Here is a 22380-nt window from a genome sequence, read left to right as displayed (position 1 = left end):
GTTAATTTTATTGATAATACATAGTAGAGAGAATATTTATTAGCTTTTGTTTAGCGTTAGTGTTTAATAATTTAAGAAAAAAATCTTAAACAGTCCCTAACAATTATTTCAAAAGACAATGAGATCTTTAACAAAAAAAATATCTAACTCGATTCCTGAGCTTTACTTTTATGGAATTGATTAGCTATTGTGTCAGTGTTCTTTTTTTTTTTTTTACAAAGACTAATCAATCCTATAAAAATAAATTCAGGAGCCGGATTGGATATTTTTTTGTTAAAGACTTTATAATCCTTTCGAAGTAATTATTAAGAATTAAGTTGGGTATTCACTCATAATTTAATTAAACAACGTTACTAAATTAATTAATACAATTTAATTTGAGATTTGTGAACAATTTGATTAATTATTTTAGAGTTGCACCGAAGACCAATAATTATAGAGAAAATTATATCAAAATGATTTGAAATTTAAAAGACGGATTATACTTAAATAATCGAATTGCCATTAAGAAGTACATAAAATGTCATAGATTACTCTTGTTTGGATTAATATTATTTGCTGATAAATCTGGCTCAGCACTTCATTGGAAATTTATACTATTATTTCATGATTTTTTTTGGATTTAGGGTTTAGAGTCTAACACACTTGTACAAAATATTGTGTAAGGTGTCTCACTTTAACTGCTGAAAGATTGATGATCCACTGAATATCGTGTAAATATGTATTTATATTTACGTAAATATATTCTATACATGTTTACAACACAAAATACAAAATATATTTTTTTATATAAATGTAAAAGTTATACGATCATATAATATATATTTATCTAAACATATAAGTATAGAATATGATATATAATTAAATATATAGATATATACAATATGTACATTTTTAATTTTAAATATATATAGCATAGATAAATTAGGATTAAATACAATTTTGGCTCTTATGGTATATACCAAAAATTTTTGTCTCCAACCTTTTTTTGCATATAAAATTGTCCTTAAAATTTAACTTAGTTTTAAAATCGTTTTTATTTTAGGGACCAAAATCGATGGAGGTAACGGCAGAAGCGGAGACAGAAATAGATCGTGGACAGTTTTTTTTTTTTCTTTTTTCCTTCCTTCTTCTTCTTCTTCCTTTGAGCAGAAACACTCTCTTTCTCTTATTTTTTTTGTGATCACTATGCAACTTCAAGTGTTAGAATATCAAGAGGCATAATTAGCATTTACTGTACTCTGAACTCAGGTTTTCATTTCATGATACTACCCTCAAATTTAAGAGTTCATCCTAATCTTCAGGTTGAATAAGGACTTTGCCACGTTGATATATCAGAGAGAAGATCACGCAGTTGATCAATAAGTATCTTTAGGTGCATGTTCTTGTTGGCAAGCTCCTATATTAACGAACAGATATTCAAATGTTAAACACAATAAATATAATTTGAAAAACAAAATAGCTTGTTTCAGCAAGCTAAATTTAATAACCCAATTAAGTTGTTTCAGCAGTATTAACCAGTTAGATTGGCAAGCCCCTAGAAGAATAAAATAGCTTCCAGTAAACTTAGCTGACATAACATGGATCCCCCAAAGTGACAATTTCAATGTTCAGGAGTTGAAATATTTATCATAAAAATAGATCAAAGTTTATAGAAACGTATAAAAACTTCGCTGCAACTTACCTTTCTTAGAGAAGAGGCTCGCTCCTCCAATTTCTCAATTTCCATATCATCCAATTCCATTGGACTATCAGTTGAACCAGTGTCAAATGATTTTGCCTGTAATACCGACCTATTTAGTTTGATGGGAAAAGAGAAAAAGACATCCCTAGACAAAAAGTTGTAAAGTTCACAATAAAGAATATGCAAGTTTGCATGCCAATATCCTTTAAACTTCATTTCACACTGCATGGTTCAAATTGCGGCAGATGACATGATAATATACAAGAAACAAGTTCAGTGAAGGTGATATATTATAGTTCTACAACTATGGTTCTGTTGTTTTATCCTTTAGTAAGATCACTATCACACCATTGTTTATCATAGTCATGGAACAAATTATATATAAAACACATGAATGCATAAGTTTGAAACTCTTGTGAGAAAATATTTGAAACCACTCAATGATTAACTAACTTGATATCATATGAATATTTCATACACTTAGAATTAACTAACCACTTTACTTGAGATAATCATTCGTTAATCCTTCAGCCAGATGGATCATTTTCAGTACTCTATGAACAACAATTACCATAGTATTCTGACAGTTCTAAAATCTTAATCCCTATCCAAACCATGCATGTGCCAAAAATTAAAATATATGGAATAAACAAGAGTTTAATTTATATGCAACTGTCACATACATAAAAATGGTTTGTCTTCAAATTCTGAAAACAAAAAAAAAAATGTACCTTTTGAGAATTGGGAATTGCTTCGAGAACGTTTCGAAGAGAAGCAATAGCGTTCTTATAGCGAAACCTTGCCTCTTCGAGTGCGCCACCAGCGCCAGCTCCTCCACCAACGGCACCACTCTCAGCATGGTGGTTGGAGTTATCGGAGGCAGCATCTCCGGCACCACCGTTGGAAGAGTGAGAAGAAGGACCGTTGTTATGGTGAAGCGGGGAAGCTGAGGAAGCTGCAGACGGAGAAGCAATGGACCACAAAACGGGGTTGCAGAGCTCGTCGTTCATGGAAGATAGGATCTGAAAAGCGTACTCTATGGTTTCTTCGAGGTACTTCTGGCCTTCCATTGCAAGCTCCTGTGTCGTTCTGGAACTGCTTGAACCTGAAACGATGCCGTTTACTACTGATTGCTCTTCCATTTTAGTTGCTGCTGAGTTCAATCGAGTGTCTTGGATTGTTGATAGTGGGAAATTGTAAAACCCTAACCCTAATTTGGAGAAAAGGAAGTGAAGATTGAAAATCAGAGACAGAGGGATTCGAACCTGTTCGGATGAAACCCAGTAGAATTCAAGTTAGAGAAAGTATAGGGAGCCAATGGCCTAAGCGTACAATGTGTACAATTGAGGTTTAGAAAGTATCAGAGATATGACCATTAGTGTTACATTATTCTATCAGGTTACGCTTTTGAAATGAGTGGTTTCATGACATGGTATTAGAGTTCTAGATCCAAAAGGTCAAGAATTTGATCCTTGGTGAACCCCAAAATCAGCTTAAGCTTTTTGGATGAGTGGTTTTATGACATAAGATGTTTATTATCCCTAGGTATCCAGATGGTTATTCTGGATAGTATGGGTTATGTTCATTTTATTCATTGACCAAAAATTTAGCTCATTGTACATATTGTATGCATAGGCCATTGGCTCCCTAGCAGTACTCAAACAAGAATTACCCTAAATCAAACAGAACAAAAAATTCAGAATTAAAAAACAAAATCAGAATCAACAACTCAGCCATAGAATCAAGAACAAGCCAATCAAGTGTTCATCCCAAATTAGAATCAATAAGAATACTAAACCAGAAGAAAATTATAACAAAAATAGAAAAGGAAAAAAAATGGCAGATAGAGAATGAAAACTCAGGAAGAAAATCAAGAATAAACCTGCGTCACGGACGACACGGCGGCTGGATTGCGCTGCGCTGTGCTTCACGGAAGGCGACACGGTGGCTGCTGGTACGATAACTGACTCCCGCTACTGTGAAAAAATATGCTAGACGTGCTCAATTGGGTGAAATTTTTGAATTAGATCGTGCCACTTTGAAATCAGATGGTGTTTTTCGTAGCAGTCCAAGGGGTTAGTTTACTTTTGGACATGCTTCGTTTGCTCTTCTTTTTCGGGCACATTTGGCATGGTGCTAGAACTTTGTCCCTTGAAAGAGTGCGTAATAGCTCACTGATCGAGCGCTCTTGCGCCGAAGATGAACGGGGCTAAGCGATCTGCCGAAGCTGTGGGATGTAAAAATGAATCGGTAGGGGAGCGTTCCGCCTTAGAGGAAAGGACCCGCGCGAGCAGTGGTGGACGAAGCGGAAGCGAGAATGTCGGCTTGAGTAACGCAAATGTTGGTGAGAATCCAATGCCTCAAAAACCTAAGGGTTCCTCCGCAAGGTTCGTCCACGGAGGGTGAGTCAGGGCCTAAGATCAGGCCGAAAGGCGTAGTCGATGGACAACAGGTGAATATTCCTGTTGTTGTTTCACTGTGTGGGAGACGACGGAGAGAGAGCGGGTACGAGAAAGGGAGAGGGAGAAGGAGGGGATAAGGCGGAGAAAGGCTCCTTCGTGGCTGCTGCAGTCTGGACTCTGGAGGATGGCAGAGGAGAGTGGAAGACGAGGGTTGAGAGTTCAGAGTAGGGAAAGGTATTGAGGTCTGCGGCGCAAGGTTCTGAAAACCGAACCGGTCATCGAACCGCTCTAGTTACTGATTCGCTGGTTCAACTGGTTGAACCGAAAAAACCGTTTTATAATAAAATAAAAAATAAACACATTAAAACATAATTATAGTCTAATATAAATATAGACTGCACAAGTTAAAGATAGAAAATATTGTCTTAATGTAGCTGAGTCAAAAAAGTAAAACAAATTGATAGTATTGCACAACAAACACAACAGGACCTGAAACAAAAACACAACAGCTGAAACAAAAAAAAATCCAGCATAGAGGAGGGGCAGCAAGTCGGCAGAGATCGAGAGCAGGGACGGTGCAACCAAACAATGAACAGAACTCAAAAAACTTTGAATCAGTAACATAGTGCAAATTCAAGAAACTTTAATAAAATTTAACTATACAAACAGACAATAAAGCAGTGATAGAGTTATAAATCTAATATTTATCATCAAATATAATCAGTGAGCAAAGCCAATCAATCAAGCATTGACTGGGCATTCGAGAAAAAGAAAGAATCAAAAAGAACATTTAAATCACAGCAACAACACAATAACACCAATTGAAACATTTAAAAAGAAAGCAACCAAAAAGAATATCGAAAAATCACCAAGGTTGAAAACAATAATTTGATCTCAACGAATTAAAAACTAAGCTTCCAGGAAAGTGAAGAATACCCAAACCAAAGAACCTTCAATCACAGTTTAAACCAAAATTCAGAATCCCCTCAAATTGAAGCAGCAAGCAACTTGAAAATCAAAGAACCAAAAAATAATTTTCAAATAAAAGATTCAGATCACCAATCCTAACCAGAAATAAAATCAAATTCCAATAACAAAGAAATCTAGAAGCCTAGAACAGAGCAGAGCAGATCCTGAAGAAGAGGGGGAACAACAATAATTAACTAACAATAATTATTCATTCATACCTACACATTACCAGCAATCCAATAACAATACAATAACAATACATACCTAAACATTACCAGCAATCCAATAACAATACAATCCAATCCAATTATTCAATTGAAATAGGCAAACAGGCAATAACAATCCATTCCAATAACAATACAATCCAATCCAATAACAATACAAAGTTCACAGTTCTGAATCAGTAACTTAGTTCAGTTGAAACAGGCAAACAATTATTCAATCAATTATTCAATCACTATATCACTATATCAGTTCACACTTCACACTATATCACTATATCAGTTCACACTATACCTAGAGAACATGCAAGACACTGTGGTTGCGGAGAGGGACAGGGACACCGAGAGACAGAGACAGAGACACCGAGTGACCAACGGAGACAGAGACACCGAGAGACACCGAGGGAGACAGAGCATGCAAGAGTGGTAGAGTAGACGGTGGCTTCGAAGTTTGCGATGGCTGCTGCGCGAGGGAGGCTTCAAAGGTTGCGATGGCTGCTGCGCGATGGAGGGGAAGTGAGCGCGCAGACGGTGGCTGTTCGAAGGAACGACGGCGAGGCGGTGGACGGAGGTGAGGGGCGCTCTGGAGCTCGATGAGATTGAAACGGCGCTTTGGAGTTTGGAATGCTAGATCTGGCACAGGAGGATGCAGTTAGCATAGTTGTCAGAACCGAACCGATAATCGAACCGGTCAGGTCACTGGGTCACTGGGTTATTGGTTCAACCGCTGGATTACTGGTTGAACCGGTTGACCCGGTCCTATATAAATAAAAAATAAAAAATAGCAATCCTAAATTCCCTAATTCCTATTCCCTATTCAGCAAGACAGCAACTTTAAAGGCTTAAATAGTTAAATTCACAGCAACCTCTTAAATAGTTAAATTCACAGCACAAGGCCACAAGCATATTCATAACAGAACAGACAACATAAAAACATTAGTCATAACAGCTACAAATTCATCCATTTTTCAACAAGCATATTCAACACAGAACAAATCAACAGAACAACATTATTCATATTTCATAGTTTCAAGCTTTCAACAAGCATATTCATCCCAGAAATTTCAAGTTTTCACAACAGAATAGAATAACTCCTGATGCATCAGTCAAGAAAGTGCAGAATAGAACAACAGAAAATATTGTGAGAACAAGTTTTCGCAACAGAATAGAACAACTCCAGAAAAGAACATATCCTTATCCTTTCAACTCCAGAACAACAGAAAATATTGATGCATCAGTCAAGGAAGTGCAGAATATATCCTTTCAAGTTTTCACAACAGAATAGAACAAGCATAAGTCATAACAGAAGTGCAGAACAACATTATTCATTATTCATAAGTTTTCAACAAGCATAGAGCAGAACTGCAGAAGTGCAGAACAGAGGAGAACTGGAGAACAACATATTCAACTAACCTATTTGACAGAGCAGAAGAGCGAGGCAACGGCGAGGGCGACGGCGCGGCGAGGGCGAGCCAACGGCGACGGCGATGAGAGATAGGGACGAAGCGGAGCCGCGGGTCTGTACTCTGTTCTGTTCCTTCAGAGTTCAGAATCGGTGTTCGGCGGTGAGACGAAGGAGACGACGGCGGCCGGCTGGCGGCGGTGGCTGGGTGAGTGACACTAACGGAGTGAGGTGAGGTGGTGACGGGAGGGTTCGCCGTTAGGAGATTAGGGTTGGGGAAAAGTGATTTGGGTTTGGGGTACGTAGCGAATAAGAGCACTTCTTTTTTTTTTTAATAAACCAAAACGACGTGTTTTGTAAAATGAAGTTAAAAAAAAAAAAAGCTTCCGAACCGGTCGGTTGACCAAGAACCGCTGCTTTTTCGGTTTTTTTATCAAAACCGGCCGGTTCAATTTGGTTTTCAACGGTTCTCTTTTTTATTCGGTCATATCACTCAACCGGACCGGTTAGGAGTCTGATTCACCTGTTTTACAGTCGAACCGATCGGTTCGGTCTATTTTTATAACTATGGCAGTTAGGGCTTGCTAATTGCCTCAGTGAGTGGAACGATAGCGTTTTGCTGTTCAGCCAAAAAATCGGCGTCGACCAACCGGTTACCGATTGGTTCACCGGTTCAATTTTGATTTTCAGATTTTGCGGTTTTATTGATTGCCCGAATCGTTTTTATGTCTGGTTCACAGTTCGACTAGCCGGTCCGAACCGATTTTCAGAACATTGCTACAGCGTGAGGTGAAGGTGAATGAATGGGCTTCACATTAGGGTTAGGGTAATTTAAATGTTTTATTTATATACCGGTTCGGTTGGTTTGGTTTAAGTTTTCTCAACCAAAACCAAAAACCGAACCGAACCGAACAAAAAACTGCAAAAACAATTTTTTGGTTATTTTAGTTTAGTTATTTTGGTTTTCGATTTTTTTTATTCGGTTCGTCGATTTTGTTCGATTTGGATTGGTTTGAACACCTTTAAATACCACATCAGATGCGCGTTGATATTATAATATCTGGATACTTTTTTAGTTTCCAAAGCAATTGAAATGATAGTGTAAGAATCATTGAATTACAAAAATATTATTTGTACATTAAAATTAGTTATTAATATATTTGTGTATAAATATATGTGTGATTTAATTTATTTTTAATGTATATTTATATTGTAACATATTTTATATTAATGGCTAATTTTAGTGACTGATTTTTGTGTACATATAATATGATTTAGTTATTAAAAATCTAGAATATCAAATACATTAATTTTATTTGTTTCAATGTCTTTAACCGCTTTTTTTAATTTACATATTGAAAAAATAGTGGTATTATTCATTGTTATTAGCTCATTGTATGTGTAGGGATATAAAATTTTAAATGATGGCTAACAACAAATCAGACCATCCGATTTAAAGGTGCCACAAATCGAAGGTTGGTATTGACTCAAATCGAATGGTCAGATTGAAGGCCAAATTTAAATTTACGAAGATAGGACGATGGAGATTTGAACCATAAAACCTAGCCTTGGTTTGGTGGCTTAGATCAATTAGACGGATAAAGTAGAAAGCAGAGGAACTCGGACGATAGAATGGGGCATACTGAAATCGAACCCTTGGTTTTGAGGTACACGACGCGTGTGACACATGCAACCATTCTGATGGGTGAGAGGCTCCTCTTCTCTTTCTTCTATCCCTCCTCGATGCTGAACTGAACTGAACTTTCACTCTCACTTTTATAGTTTCATTTCCTTCTTCATCTTTTGCACAGCAAGGACCTCCATAAACCACCATTTTATTAACCAAAATCACACAATGCCTTAGAAAATAAATTAAAAAAAGTTAATTCTCTTGAACTTCACATTATTAACTATTTCAGTCAATCAATTATGTAAGTATTTATTTTAATTTTTTCTCGATTTAAATATTAATATAGTAATTTTGTATATTTGATGATGTTTATAGATTAAATAGTAGTATTAAAATAATGTTTTAGACATAATTGTAAAAACTGAATCGAATTAGTCAATTTGACTAAAAAATTGAAAAATCGGATTATCAATCGGTTCGGTTCGTTTTTTAAACTGTTTAAGAATAAAAACTGACATGAACCAATTAGAATTGAAAAAATCAATCGATCCAACCAGTTTGATTTGGTAACTTACCATTCTATGGTGCTCCATGGCAACGTACCTCTATCTGTGATCAGCATACCGCTTGTCAACCTGTGGTAGAGCCGATGGGACCTCTTGTTTACAATGTCTCCTAGTTACCACTTGTTATTGTGTTTTCTAATATTATATATGACAAACTTTAATTATATAGTAAAATTTTGAATTAAATAATTTTATAAATATTTAATTTAATTTAAATTTTATATTCTCTATTTTTTGAATTAATTATATTTTTAATTATTTATTATTATTAATAGAAATATAAATTTTACTAAAAATTTATTAATTTACTTTATCTATTTTAATGTTAGTGTTGTGATTAAAATTATCTATTTTGATATTAGTATTAAAAATTATTAATATTATGAATTGTTATTTTTATTATGTCAAATTAAGATATTATTGTAATAGTATTAACTAATTTTATGTCTATCTTTATATTAGTTGTCTTTAAAATTTGAGACTTGATCGTTCTTAAAATATTGAAGATATATATTTTAAATTTGTTAAATTTTTTATTATTTTATTTTTTTATTTATATGAGATCAATTTTATCGATTTAACCAATAATTTATCGATTGAATTAATAAACTAGTGAACTAATAGTCTGATTGATTTGATCATCGGTTCAGTTCTTACCATTATGATTTTAGATAGATATAATATTAATTATATATGTGTATAGTTAGTTTATATTAAAAATAATATTTTGTGCGTGTAGAGTAAAGTTAACCTTTGCATAATGAGTAGATTAATTTTATAGGTTTATTAAATGTATTTGTTTAAACAAAATAGTAATTAGTATTGAATTTATTGGTTAATTTTATTGATAATAATACATAGTAGAATATTTGTTAGTTTTTATTTAGCGTTAGTGTTTAATAATTTAATGAAGCAACGTTACTAAATTAATTATTACAGTTTAATTTGAGATTTGTGAACATTTGATTAATTATTTTATATGAGAATATAAATTAGAATTATTATTTTAATTTATTAAGCATATGACAATGTTAATAAGATAGCTAATGGAATTATTTATTATTCACAGTCTATGTAAAAATATAATTAATTATTTTACATCGGTGTATATATGTGTAACAAAATTATTTATAATGATAATTAACTTAAAAATTAATTTAGTGAATAATTTTATTATTTACATTAGTTAGTTTATTTTAAAGGTTAGTTTAGTATAGTGGTTTAAGGTATCTTTTATATTGTTCATGTTTGTAATAAGTGTTTTAGGTTATATATGATTAATTATCTAAGATAATTTAAGTTATTATTTGTCCATTTTTTATAAGGTATACGAGTTTTGAGATCTATCTATATGAATTTATTGGATATAGGGACGGATTTAATCATACAGAAGTGAAGCAAGTGTCCCTAGTAAAATTTTAAATATTACTTAGTGACTCTCAATAATAAAGTTAATTGTCTCCACTATAAATTTAATTTTGACCCCATCCTCAAATTCTTCTTTTTTTTTTTCAATTTTCTTTCTCTGTAGCTCTGCCCCACTTAAGGCTGGAAGTGAGTCAAGCCAACTCATGAACCAGCTCAAGCTCAACTCGTTAATAGCTCGATAAACTAAGCTCGTGAGCTGGTGAGCCAAGCTTGAGCCTGGAATTGAGCTCATAAATTAAATGAGTCGAGTTTGAGCTTAAATAAGCTCAGCTCATTAGCTCGTAAATTGGCTCGATTATATATATATATATATATATATATATATATATATATATATATATATATATATATATATATATATATATATATATATATATATATATATATTAATACACATATCCTATACGCATTTAGTCTATACTTTTAATATTATATATATACATATGAAATAGTAATATATAATTATATATATTAATGATCTTAATTATTTAAAATTTTATATTTATTTATTACATATAAATAGGACATTAATAAAAAATTTATATTTATTGATAGAGAAACAATATATAAAATTATTCTTTTAAATATTTTTTTAAAATATATAAGTTATAATTTATTGATATAAAATTATAGATTTTGTATTTATGTTTCTATTATTTGAGCCAGTTCGTGAGCTTGAGCCAGCTTGTGAGTTTTCGGTAAGCCGAGCTTGAGCTTAAGAAATAGGCTCGATTGTTAATGAGCCAAGCCGTGAGCCAAACTCAATTTTGGTGAGCCGGACTTGAGCTTGATCTAGCTCAACTCAACTCGACTCACTTCCAGCCCTAACCCCACTCCAAGCCCCCAAACTTAGCATTTCTCCTTGCATCGTTGCTCCACGTCTCCATTGCTGTTCTCGTTCTGCATTTCTGCATTCCTTTTTGCTGACATATCTCGCCACTCCGATTGCGTCTGTCGCCACTTCGTCTCTTGCCACTCCATCATCTCCTGCCTGTTACTTCAAGCATTGGTGCATCGCACCTCTTCGGCTCCACTCTTCACTCTTTATCCTTCGGCCTCTCGAGTGAGTCTGTTCGTCCCTGCTGTCTGCTGGGCGCCGCACCGCTGCTTGCTGTTGCTTCTTGGAGTCTTGCCATCTAGGTACATTCATTGATCTATGATCTGCTTGTTTCATTGCTTAGATATAGCATTTTGTTTGGAGTCTTGCTAAATTGGTATCATACGTGATACTTTCATTGTTCCGTTTTTTAATTATTTGTGTAACTGTGTATTAACTTATTTTGAATTGAAATTTAGGATATTATTCTTCTGTTCTTCACTTTTTTTTATTGCTATTGAAAATTAATTTGAGTGACTTATTAATTGTGTGTATCGACTTATTTTGAATTAGGAATTTCGGATATTGTTCTTTTGTTCTTCACATTTTAAATGAATATTTAATGACATATATTGAAAGAGAGATATTAGATTGTATTGAAAATACAAATATTATTCAATCTTTTTAAAATATGAAGTCAAGAAGAATGGAATTATAAATTATTTGTTATTATTTTGATTTATTGTTTTAGTTTTTAATTTGTTAGTTAGATAATTTAAAGAGTAATTATATTTTATAATATCAGAAGATAATTATAAAAATTATTATTATATTATGTATATTTTGTCCTCACTCTCAAAATTTTTTGGAATCGTCACTGATCGAATGCATACAATTTGATAGTCGAGCTTGTTCTGCAAGCCACTGGATTTTATCACGGATCTCAAATTGGAGTAATCCAATGTCAATCGACTTTGGTAACAGCTCTAGTAGTGAGATCGCATTCCGAGACTCACTTTTCATCTTCTGATTGGTGAGTGCACCGTTACGCTGGAAAATATGACTCTAATTCTAGGTATTCCGATAGATGGTTTTGCCGTTACAGGAACCACCATGACTAATCACGAGGCTATAGAAGTTTAATGCCTACATCAATTTGAAGTTACACCGAGGACCAATGATTGTAAAAAAAGTTACATCAAAATAACTTGAATTAGAAATATGAAAGACGAATTACATATAAATGATCAAATTACCATTGAGAAGTATGTAAAGTGTCATATATTATTATTATTTGGGTCAATATTATTTGCTGATAAATAATCTGAGTTAGCAGTTCATTAAAAATTTATATCACTATTTTGTGAATTTTTTCGAATTCAGAAAATCAGTTGGGATCGACATCTCTAACACACTTGTACAGAATATAAGGTGTCTCATTTTAATGGTTAAAAATTTAATAATCTACTGAATATTGTGTAAATATGTATTTATATTTACGTAAATATATTCCGTACATGTATACAACACAAAATACAAAATATATTTTTTATATAAATGTATAAGTTATACGAGCATATAATATATATTTATCTAAATATATAAGTATAGAATATGAATACGTATTTAAATATATAGATATATACAATCTAAATATACAATATATACATTTTCAATTTTAAATATACATAATATATATAAATTAGGATTACGTACAATTTTGGTCCTTAAGGTATAAGTCAAAAATATTTTTTGTTTTTAACTTTTTTTGCATACAAAATCGTTTTTAATGTTTAACACAGTTTTAAAATTGTCCTTATATTAGGGACCAAAATCGATGGAGGTGTTAGCGGAAGCGGAATCAGAGGTGGCTTGTGGACAGCTTCTTTTTCTTTTTTCCTTTCCTTTCTTCTTCTTCCATTTCGCCTTCACAGTAGCAGAAACATTCTCTTTCTCTTATTTTTTATTTTATAATTTTTTTTGTTTGGGTAATTTAGTCCAAAATTTTAATATTTAAGTAAAAATAAATATTTTAAAATTTGGTTTTAAATCTTAAGGACGATTTTGTATGCAAAAAAAGTTAAAGACAAAAAAATTTTTAACCTATATCTTAAGAACCAAAATCATACTTAACCTTTTATATATATATATATATATATATATATATATATATATATATATATATATATATATATATATATATTTCAATTTAAATTTTAAATTTGTAGTATGATACATATATAAATAAACATACGATCTAAATATATAAAAATATGTCCATTTTCAATTTTAAATATACATAGTATATATAAATTATTATGTAAACATATCATATATATTTTAAATTATTGATATATATTTATAATTTTAAGATTTTAAATTCTATATCACATGCATATAATATAAAAACAAATATATATATATATATATATATATATATATATATATATATATAATTTGAAAATATAAAAATTACACTAACAAAAAAATAAACAAAATTCTAAAATATGCCAAATAATACTTTTTTGTACTAGATATCTAAAAGAATAACAAGTCTTCACTAATTGCATAAAGAAATTAAAATAATCCTATTTTAGGTTAAACTTAACTATTTCTATATTATAAATCTATCATATAATTTATCTACATTACATACCTATATGTATTTAGAAAATTTTGGTGTATGCATAGCATTTATATCCAATAGCAGATGAAAAATGGTTCTTCGAACCGATGTTGGTTTGTTTATTATTTGTCACCTCTGCGACATTTGTCTCTATAGTCTCATTAGTTTCAACATTATTTTTTATTGGTTCAGCAACTTCGTAATTGCTTTCAAACTCATTCTCGCTATGTAATCTCTCTATTTGATATCTCGATCGGTTTCAAATTGTTCAAACTCAATGTATAGCTCAATAAGTAACATTTATGATCGAATTTCACAATAGATTGAAAACATCTCTTATATGCTCGTATTGTTGGTAATAGGAGTGCATATGCCCGGTTTAGCTCGAAGACCTGACCCGGTCCCAAATTTTTTAGGGGCTAATTTGGTGTGATTTCAATAGATTTAGAGACAGGTAAGGGTCTCAAAAATAGACCTGATCATTATCGGATCGGGTCCGGGTCAAGATCAAGGCGAATATGGTTTCATCTGGCCCATATGCACTATAAGGGAACTAAAAAAGATATATATGTTTTAAATTTATTTTAATATTATGTTATATTAATTATAAGTTTATTGTTTTATTTTTAATCATACTTGTTGAATTAGAAAATAGATCAAAGAATCATCAAATTAGAATTTATGGACAAATTCAAGTTCAAATATGGATATCAACTTTTCGGTAACAAATTTCTTCTTTATAAATAATTGCATCATAAATAAGTTTCTTTATAAATTACTGTTAAAGTTTTAAAGACCCGATTTTCACCCGGTTTAGATTCGATATAGTTGTGACCCAAAAATATTTAGATTTCATCGGGTTTAGGAACGGGTTAGAGTATAAAAAATAGACCCGGTATATATTTAAGGCCAGATCTGGATTAACCTGACTTCGTCCAGTCCATAAACACCCCTAGTTAATAACATACCTGATTTAAAAATGAACGAATCCGCCTAACACCGATACAGGATACAAATCGGACCTTTAGAATTGGATTTAGAAATTGGGTTTTCTAATTTTTTTAAATATTATTAAACCTCAAAACTAACCTACCAAATTTTCAACCTTCATAAAAAAAAAATTCTCAAATCATAGGCTTCAATTTGCCACCCTCCGAATTTGAATTATCACTGTACAAATCGGAGCCGAGGTTTTCTAAGTCACCCTAAATCTGTGCCTCCAATTTGTATTTCAAATTAGAAAAAAAAAAGTGTATTATTTAAAAACACACCCATCATCTATATCTATGCATACCACATCCTCCAAATTAATAACTAAAAAAATGAGGCTATCTTCAACTCCTTGTTTAAAACTAAAATCGGATAATACCTTATAACATTTTACTGGAGATAAAAAATAAAAAAGGCAAATAATCGCAGTTTATTTGTTTTTTGGATGTAGCATTCATCTACAAGACTATCCTCACCAAAATATTTTGTCATAGAAATACAAAATAAGAGAGGGGGATAATGGAAGATTTTCCTCATGATCGACAACCAAGCTCAGCTCTCCCTTCATCACTTATGGTTTTATTTGTGCATAGCTTCTGAAGATCAATGTAACCTATGATAGTGTCCTCAAACACTGCATCTTCCAGCTTAGCATCATCAAAAGTAGACCCTGACAACACTGTGTTCTTAAACACAGCTCCTTGAAGATTCGCATTCCCAAAGTTAACACGGTCCAACACTGCATTTGAGAAGTCCACACCTGCAATAGTTCCTTCCATCATTCTCTGCCTAAACATATACATTGAAGAATTCACATCTTGCATTGCATGTTAAGTTGTTACCCTATACAAATATTTCATAAGCACCATTTCAGGACATTTCTACATCAAGTGGGTAGTACGAATCATATGTAATTGTAAACACAGAATTTGAGAAATGTTAGTACCTTTGAAGCTGGCACCAACAGCATAAGCCTTTGACATTACAACTTCTGTCATGTCAGCACCATCAAACTTAGCATCTGACATGAGTGCTGCTGACAGGGACTTCCCTTTGAGGTTGGATTTTTCATTCGTGTAGTCGCAGAGGCGGAGATCTAACGGTTTGTCATACACTCCATTTGCCTGCCCAATTGTGTTGCCAACAAATGCTCGCTCGCAGCGGTTCGGCTCAGTTGACAGCGGCGGCAGCCTCTGCAAACACATTGGATACTGTCTTATACAAATTCTCTTATCTTCTAACTTACAATAATATTTAGGAAAATTTTTAAGTATACCCGTATATTTGGTGTTATCTTAATTATATATATTTTTTATAATTAAAAAATTACTAAAACAGCAATGTACAGTTACACTTGAAAAATTTTCTAATATTTATATCACTTGTACCTGGTTAGCAGCAGTCACAGAGAATGCAGAAGAAGAGACAGCGCAAGCAGCAAGAATCCCACAAGCTAGGCCCTTGATTCCATTGGAATTCGTCCCAGACTCAGAGCAAGAAACTTTGAGGGGCGTGTGAAGTGTTGAAGGGCGTTTGGTTGAGTAGCTGGGTATGGACAAACCGTTTCTTGGGATTGGGATTGAAAAGCTTGCCATTGTTGAATGTTGATTGTTAAAATCTTCCGAGACCACTCCATCGTTGCTGCTTATCTCAATCAAGATAGATATCTTTCTTGGCTCAACACGTGGCACTACATTATGATACATTGGGCCTAGAACGGACCTCCTGGGCCTTAGTGCTTTATTGGGCCTTGTTGAGATGGAACAAGAAATAGAAGTTTGCGGAGGTACTTTACCCGTGTGGATGAGAGTTAGTTAGTTAGATGGGAAGATGGAGAATTCGGATTCCAAGGAAGGAGAAGGAGCCTGTTGGAACGCCATGGGAACCAACCTCGCCTCTGCCTTCTTAAACACCCTTGTCCGCTGCTCCTGCATCAACCTCTCCACCGCCGACGACGACGACGACGACGATCACGACACCTCTTATCACACCTTCACCACCTCTAAATCCACTTCCTCCTCTTCCAATCCCCCTCCCAATAACCCTCCTTCTTATAAGAACGACGTCGTTAACCTTCCCGTCTAATCTCTTTTTCTTATTAACGTCGTTTCAGATATATACAAATATTTATTTAATTCAAATCATTTCACTGCTTCTCTTTTTCAGGACGGAGGGGCAATCGGTAAAATAACACGCACCCTTGACAATTGGTATTGGTATGTTCCAATGTGTATTCAGCTCTATACAGTATACATAACTCATTCCTTGTTTAGATCCAGATAGATGATTTAGTGTTTTCTTTTGTATACACTAGTTCATCTGAGAAATTTGCTATCATTGTCAATTATACTTATACTTGTGCACAGTTGTAGACAATTGTTTATTCTTTTATACCATGCTCATTGCAAGGCCCCCATTTCATTATTCTATCATCTATGTAACTAACTTGCATAACACGTTACACATCTATCATTAATGGTAATTGCTTCAATTGCTCAAGTGTCTAGCATTGCCTTTGATAACTGCATGCAATAAAACTATAAAAGAAATGTAAAGTTCATTGTCTTGTTATATTACCGTCAAACCAAGGTAGTTCCACATTTCAAGTAACCATATCCTTGTAATTTGTAAATACTTCAATAGCAGACCACCAAAATAAGCGCACACAGTTTCAGATTATGGCAGTGCAATTCAACAACTAGTATTTATATTTAGAACACCCTCTAACTATGTAATTTTCAACAAGGACATTCAATGTCAGATGTCATTATTTAACACAATATGAACATAAAAATTCAATAACTCAACTTTTTCAAATAGCAAAAATGACTTTGGAGACCGCCCTCAATTAGGCATTACAAAGAACAATGAGTTCGCGACTTAATTATTTATCCATGTTCAGTTGACACTTCAAAACACTAAACAATATTACGCATTCCAATCATTCAAAAGAAAAGCGTAAAAAATATGGCTAACGTTTAAAAATGACAGAATGAAAATTTACTGTTCCAAACACAAAACCCATTTAACAAAAAATTAACGAGCAACGAAGAGCGTGTGAAATTGAAAACTCAAGTGGAGTTAACTTAATGTAAAGTTGATAGTTGATAGTTAAGAGTTGTAAATGATAATTTAGTTAAATTTATCAAATCATTTAACGAATTCTTAACTATCAACTTTATATGAAATTAAATGCATTAAATGACAATTTAGTTAAATTTATCAAATTATTTAATTATTCTTAACAATCAATTTCACATGAAGTTAACGAATTAACTGTATTTTAAGTTTTTACATGTGTAAAGTGCGCACCTGATTTGATACTCCAAAGTAATACAGAGTTTTAGTAATTTTTAATTATAAGAAAGAAAACGTCTATATATGAAATAATAATCAAGAAGAAAAAGAAAAAAACATCAAAATTTTGTTTAGTTGCAATCTTTTTATTTTATTGTTTTAATTTAAATTTATTTTAATTTTGAGTTGATATTAAATTATTACAAAATTATAACAAAAATAAAAAAACTAAAAGATAAAAAAAAATTTATCATTAATTTTAAAAATTAAAATATCTTTTAATATTAAATTTATTTAATTTTAATTAAAATTTAATTTAATTATAAAAAAGTAAAATAATTTTAAAAAAGATAAAAATATCCTTTTAAGATAAGAGTTGTTTAATTGTTGAAAAGATTCAAAATTTATATTTAAAATATTATATTACATTTTTAATATTAAAGTCATTTAATTTGAATTAAAAATTTAATTTAATTTAATTATAAAAAGAGCACAACTCATTTTAGTTTAATTATAGAAAAACAAAAATATACTATTTTAAAATTAGAGTTATCTAATTATTTTAAAAATTAAATATTTATATTTAATTATTTAATTTATATTTAAATTTAAATTTCAAACATACCCAATCCATTCAAATAAACAGGACTAAATCTCTATTTTGGTCCTTGAGACTCACGCGATTATCCATTTTGATCCTCAAAATGCAAAATTACCTATATTGGTCCTCTAGATTCAAGTCCCGACACCAATGTGGTCTCTTGACTCTTTTTGGCGATGACTAGACAAACAGAATGCTGAGATGGCACTCTCCCTACCACGCTGGATGATGAGTAAACGACGTCGTTTACCCTTGTCATCCAAACAAGTTAGAAAAGTCGTCGCTTTGTATATGAAGGGAGAAGAAACGATGGAGACCCAAAATAAAGTATTATTCTTCTCTACCTCCACTATTCTTCATTTTTGACTTGTTTGGGCGCCAAGGGTAAACGACGTCGTTTACTCATCATCCAGCGTAGTAGGGAGGGTGCTATATCAGCACTCCGTTTGTCTAGTCATCGCCGGAAAGAGTCGAGGGACCATATTGGTGCCCAAATGACTAGTATAGGTAATTTTGAATTTCGGGGACCAAATTGAATAATTGCGTCAGGGACCAAAATGGGTATTTAGTCAATAAACAAAAGACCAACACCTACCTATCCAAACCCGACCCGGACATAACTTTATTCTTTTCCGTAGTTCGCGTGTCTCTGCTGTGACCTGCATTACCGGAGCTTGCAAACACCGCACTGGGATGAGGAGACCTTCAAGGATCAGAGAAACCACTACCATGGTTTTGATCCTCATGGTTGTCACTGCTCATCTGTGGTACTCATGACTCCCGCTGCCGCTGTGGCCTGCCACGGAGAGATCACTAAGAATGCAATATGGCAACTCTTCAAGAAGATCCACCTCTAGGAACAACCCACCTCGATCACTGTGGTTTTTTGGTTTTGCAATGCCTTTGCTTTTTCCTGATTTCACCTGAACTCAGTCGCTTCTTCTTTTCAGTTGTGTCGTTTTGCTATGCCATCTCCTTTGCTCCTAGCTTCGAACCGCTCCGCATGAGTTAGGAGTAGTTTGGATTAATGCTGGAATCGGAGTCTGATCTCTGCCTTAGGCTGGCGTTGCAGTATAGCATCAACGTCGTAGCAAGTGGCGGGGCTGTATGGTGGTGGAGACGCGGTATTTTGAGGCGGCAATGAGATGATGATGTTCACCGACTAGATTAGAGAGAAGAGGAAGAGATTGAAAGTAATTTTTTTAATAAAATAAAAAAAATTTAAATAACAAAGTTAAAATAGATCCAAATTTTTTATTTTGATTTTCTTTTTAAATTTACATTTTACCAAGTTTTAAAACTCCAAAGTCCAAACATTAGAGTTTTCAAGACGAGTGTTAGGAGGGCAAGGATTCAATGGTCCCAAAACGTTTGGACTATTAAATGGTCTTATAACAAAATATATTTTTTAAGTTTTTTAATAACTGCTAAATAGTCCTTATCTAAATTTAGTTACAAATTAATCCCTTGTATATTATTTAATTATAAAATCTATTTTTTATTTTATAAATTATTATTTTATCATTCATTTATTATGTTTATTAATAATAAAAAAAACAACAATGAATTAGATCTCATTGATCGTAATAATTTTTTGGCAATTCCAATAGATTAAAATTTTATCTTTGATCCATTACATTCGTATAGGATTGTGAAATCGTATTACTTAAAAAATCAATCGATTGGATTAACAAAACAATCGATTGAATTTCAGGTTTCCCATAACTCAATCGATTGGAATTCAGGTTACCACAAAATAATCGTTTGAAAGTTGCAAGGCAGTGTGGGGTTTTTCTTATTCAATCGATTGGTTATATTACCCAATCGATTGAACTCATCAAAGCAATGTGGGTTTAGTTATTTCAATCGATTGGTTATGTTACCAGTCGATTTATTTATGCTATTAGAATGATATATGAAAGTTTAATCGATTGATATGATAATACAATCGATTGAAGTTTGGACGTGATTAATGGTATATTCCAATTCAATCGATTGGTATGAGCATGCAATCGATTGACATGTGACGTAAATAAGTTTTTTTCTGCATTCAATCGATTGGTATGATAATACAATCGATTGAATTTTGAAATATGCTATATATTAAGTCTGATAACCATCCGTGTTCAGCCTCCCTCCCCTTTTTAAACATAACAACACCATTTATGCATAACCTCCTTCTCTCTCTAAATCCAGAAAACTTCTCCCTTATTCTTCTCCAATCTCATCAACGTCTACTCCCAACTACATACATATTATCAATCCACATCCAAATCACTACAAAATCCACCGAACCAATATCCCCAAAATGGCCAAAACTAAAAACGCCAAAAGAGTTAGGATTGAGGTGAAAGCTCTGCATCCGCCAGACAAGTTGCTTCATCCCATTACATGGCAAGGTGGCTGCCGTCTCCGAGGGTATTAAACAACTATGTGGAGAAGTTCGAGTCAAGGGCAATTATTCCTCCCAAGTACATAACAGCCGATTTAATTCATGATAGACATTATACTATGGTCTAGAATGCTTTCCAAACACAGCACTTGACTGATTTTGTACAAACTAAGGATGATTATTATCTCCACTTGGTTAGAGCTGTTTATAGTACTTTAAACTATGTTGTTCCTGAAAGTGACGAAGAGGATGAGGAAGTAATGTCGCTTATTGAGTTTGATTTAGGATCACGACATTATAGAGTTACTTTGGAACAAGTAGCTGAACAATAGAATTTAGTTTATCATAGGCAAAATTTACTGGAGGTATTACGGTAGATGAGGAATGGGGTGAATATAATAGATTGGTTGGTTTGCAGAGTCTGCAGTATGAGAATTCACATATGAATGCTAGAGGTAATATAAGTTGCAGTGATTTGGGTAATGAGCAACGTATATTGATGTATTTATTTTCATACATGTTGATTCCAAGAAAACATAATTATGGAATCTTGTTTAACGAAGATATTCTAGTGCTTTGGGCTATGGTGACTGGAAAGGAGATAAACTGACCTTAGGATATGCTTGTCAATGGACCAAGATTTTCAAATGGCTTGGAATTGACTTGAGTGAAGAGAAAAGTATCGTCTTGAATAATGTAGCCAAGATTGATGACAACACTCTAAGACAGATAGGAAGAGATCCAAATGCCCAAGAACCTCAGATCCAAGGATAACCACAAGACCCTGAGGTGCAAGCACAATCCCAAGAATCCCTACCACCACCGCCTCCTTCGCCAACAATGTGAAAATCTGATGGATGAATTGCGAAGCATAAGATTATACATTGAAGGACAATTTACTGAGATAAGGCAGGGTCAAGACAGGCAAATTAAAGCTATCAATCGTCAAAGAGAAGCAATTGATCTTCTATACACTAATATAGGCATCACAAACCCAAGGGGTTGGCCTGGACCATGAAGGAAATGTGTCAAAGAATGAAGAAAAACTGTTTCAGGGGCTTGAAATTGTTTCAGGTGTTCTTAAAATCACTTGATATGCATTCAATCGATTGAATTAGTGGTCCAATCGATTGAAGAATGCTTGCAATCCTCTTGTGTATGCATTTAATCGATTGTTTTGTTAATGAAATCGATTGAAGTATCCTCAATTACTAATTCAATCGATTGTTTTGTTAATGAAATCGATTGAAGTATTCTCAATTATTGATTCAATCGATTGGTTAATGCTTGAACACATGTAGTGCTATTCAACTAGATTCCTCATGTTTTCCATTAGTGATCCGTCCATCATCATC

The 22380-nt window shown here is 32.9% G+C and overlaps 2 protein-coding genes across 5 annotated transcripts; both read right to left on the bottom strand.

Moving 5' to 3' along the window:
- Positions 1-836: 836 nt before the first annotated feature.
- Positions 837-7019, bottom strand: LOC112705886 (mediator of RNA polymerase II transcription subunit 30). Of its 4 annotated transcripts, XM_025756894.3 has the most exons (5): positions 6690-6982; positions 5572-5909; positions 2416-2894; positions 1685-1780; positions 837-1399 (listed from the first exon to the last, which is right to left on the bottom strand). In XM_025756894.3, the coding sequence occupies exons 3-5, from the start codon at positions 2824-2826 to the stop codon at positions 1301-1303; spliced, it is 606 nt and encodes a 201-aa protein (XP_025612679.1). In that variant the 5' UTR covers positions 2827-2894; positions 5572-5909; positions 6690-6982; the 3' UTR covers positions 837-1300. The 4 variants fall into 4 exon arrangements, with proteins under 4 accessions (XP_025612679.1, XP_025612678.1, XP_072056610.1 ...); XM_025756893.3 differs by lacking the exon at positions 5572-5909 and having other exon boundaries at positions 6690-7019; XM_072200509.1 differs by lacking the exon at positions 5572-5909 and having other exon boundaries at positions 2416-2949; positions 6690-6962.
- An 8071-nt stretch (positions 7020-15090) lies between these two features.
- On the bottom strand, positions 15091-16760 carry LOC112705885 (thylakoid lumenal 17.4 kDa protein, chloroplastic). The gene is made up of 3 exons (XM_025756891.2): positions 16124-16760; positions 15682-15928; positions 15091-15495 (listed from the first exon to the last, which is right to left on the bottom strand). The coding sequence occupies exons 1-3, from the start codon at positions 16439-16441 to the stop codon at positions 15269-15271; spliced, it is 792 nt and encodes a 263-aa protein (XP_025612676.2). The 5' UTR covers positions 16442-16760; the 3' UTR covers positions 15091-15268.
- Positions 16761-22380: the final 5620 nt, after the last annotated feature.

The sequence above is a fragment of the Arachis hypogaea genome, chromosome 8 (genome assembly GCF_003086295.3).
Source record: "Arachis hypogaea cultivar Tifrunner chromosome 8, arahy.Tifrunner.gnm2.J5K5, whole genome shotgun sequence".
In the NCBI taxonomy this organism is placed as follows: Eukaryota; Viridiplantae; Streptophyta; class Magnoliopsida; order Fabales; family Fabaceae; genus Arachis; species Arachis hypogaea.
Note: the sequence above shows the minus strand (reverse complement) of the source record. Positions and strands in the feature narration are given on the sequence as shown.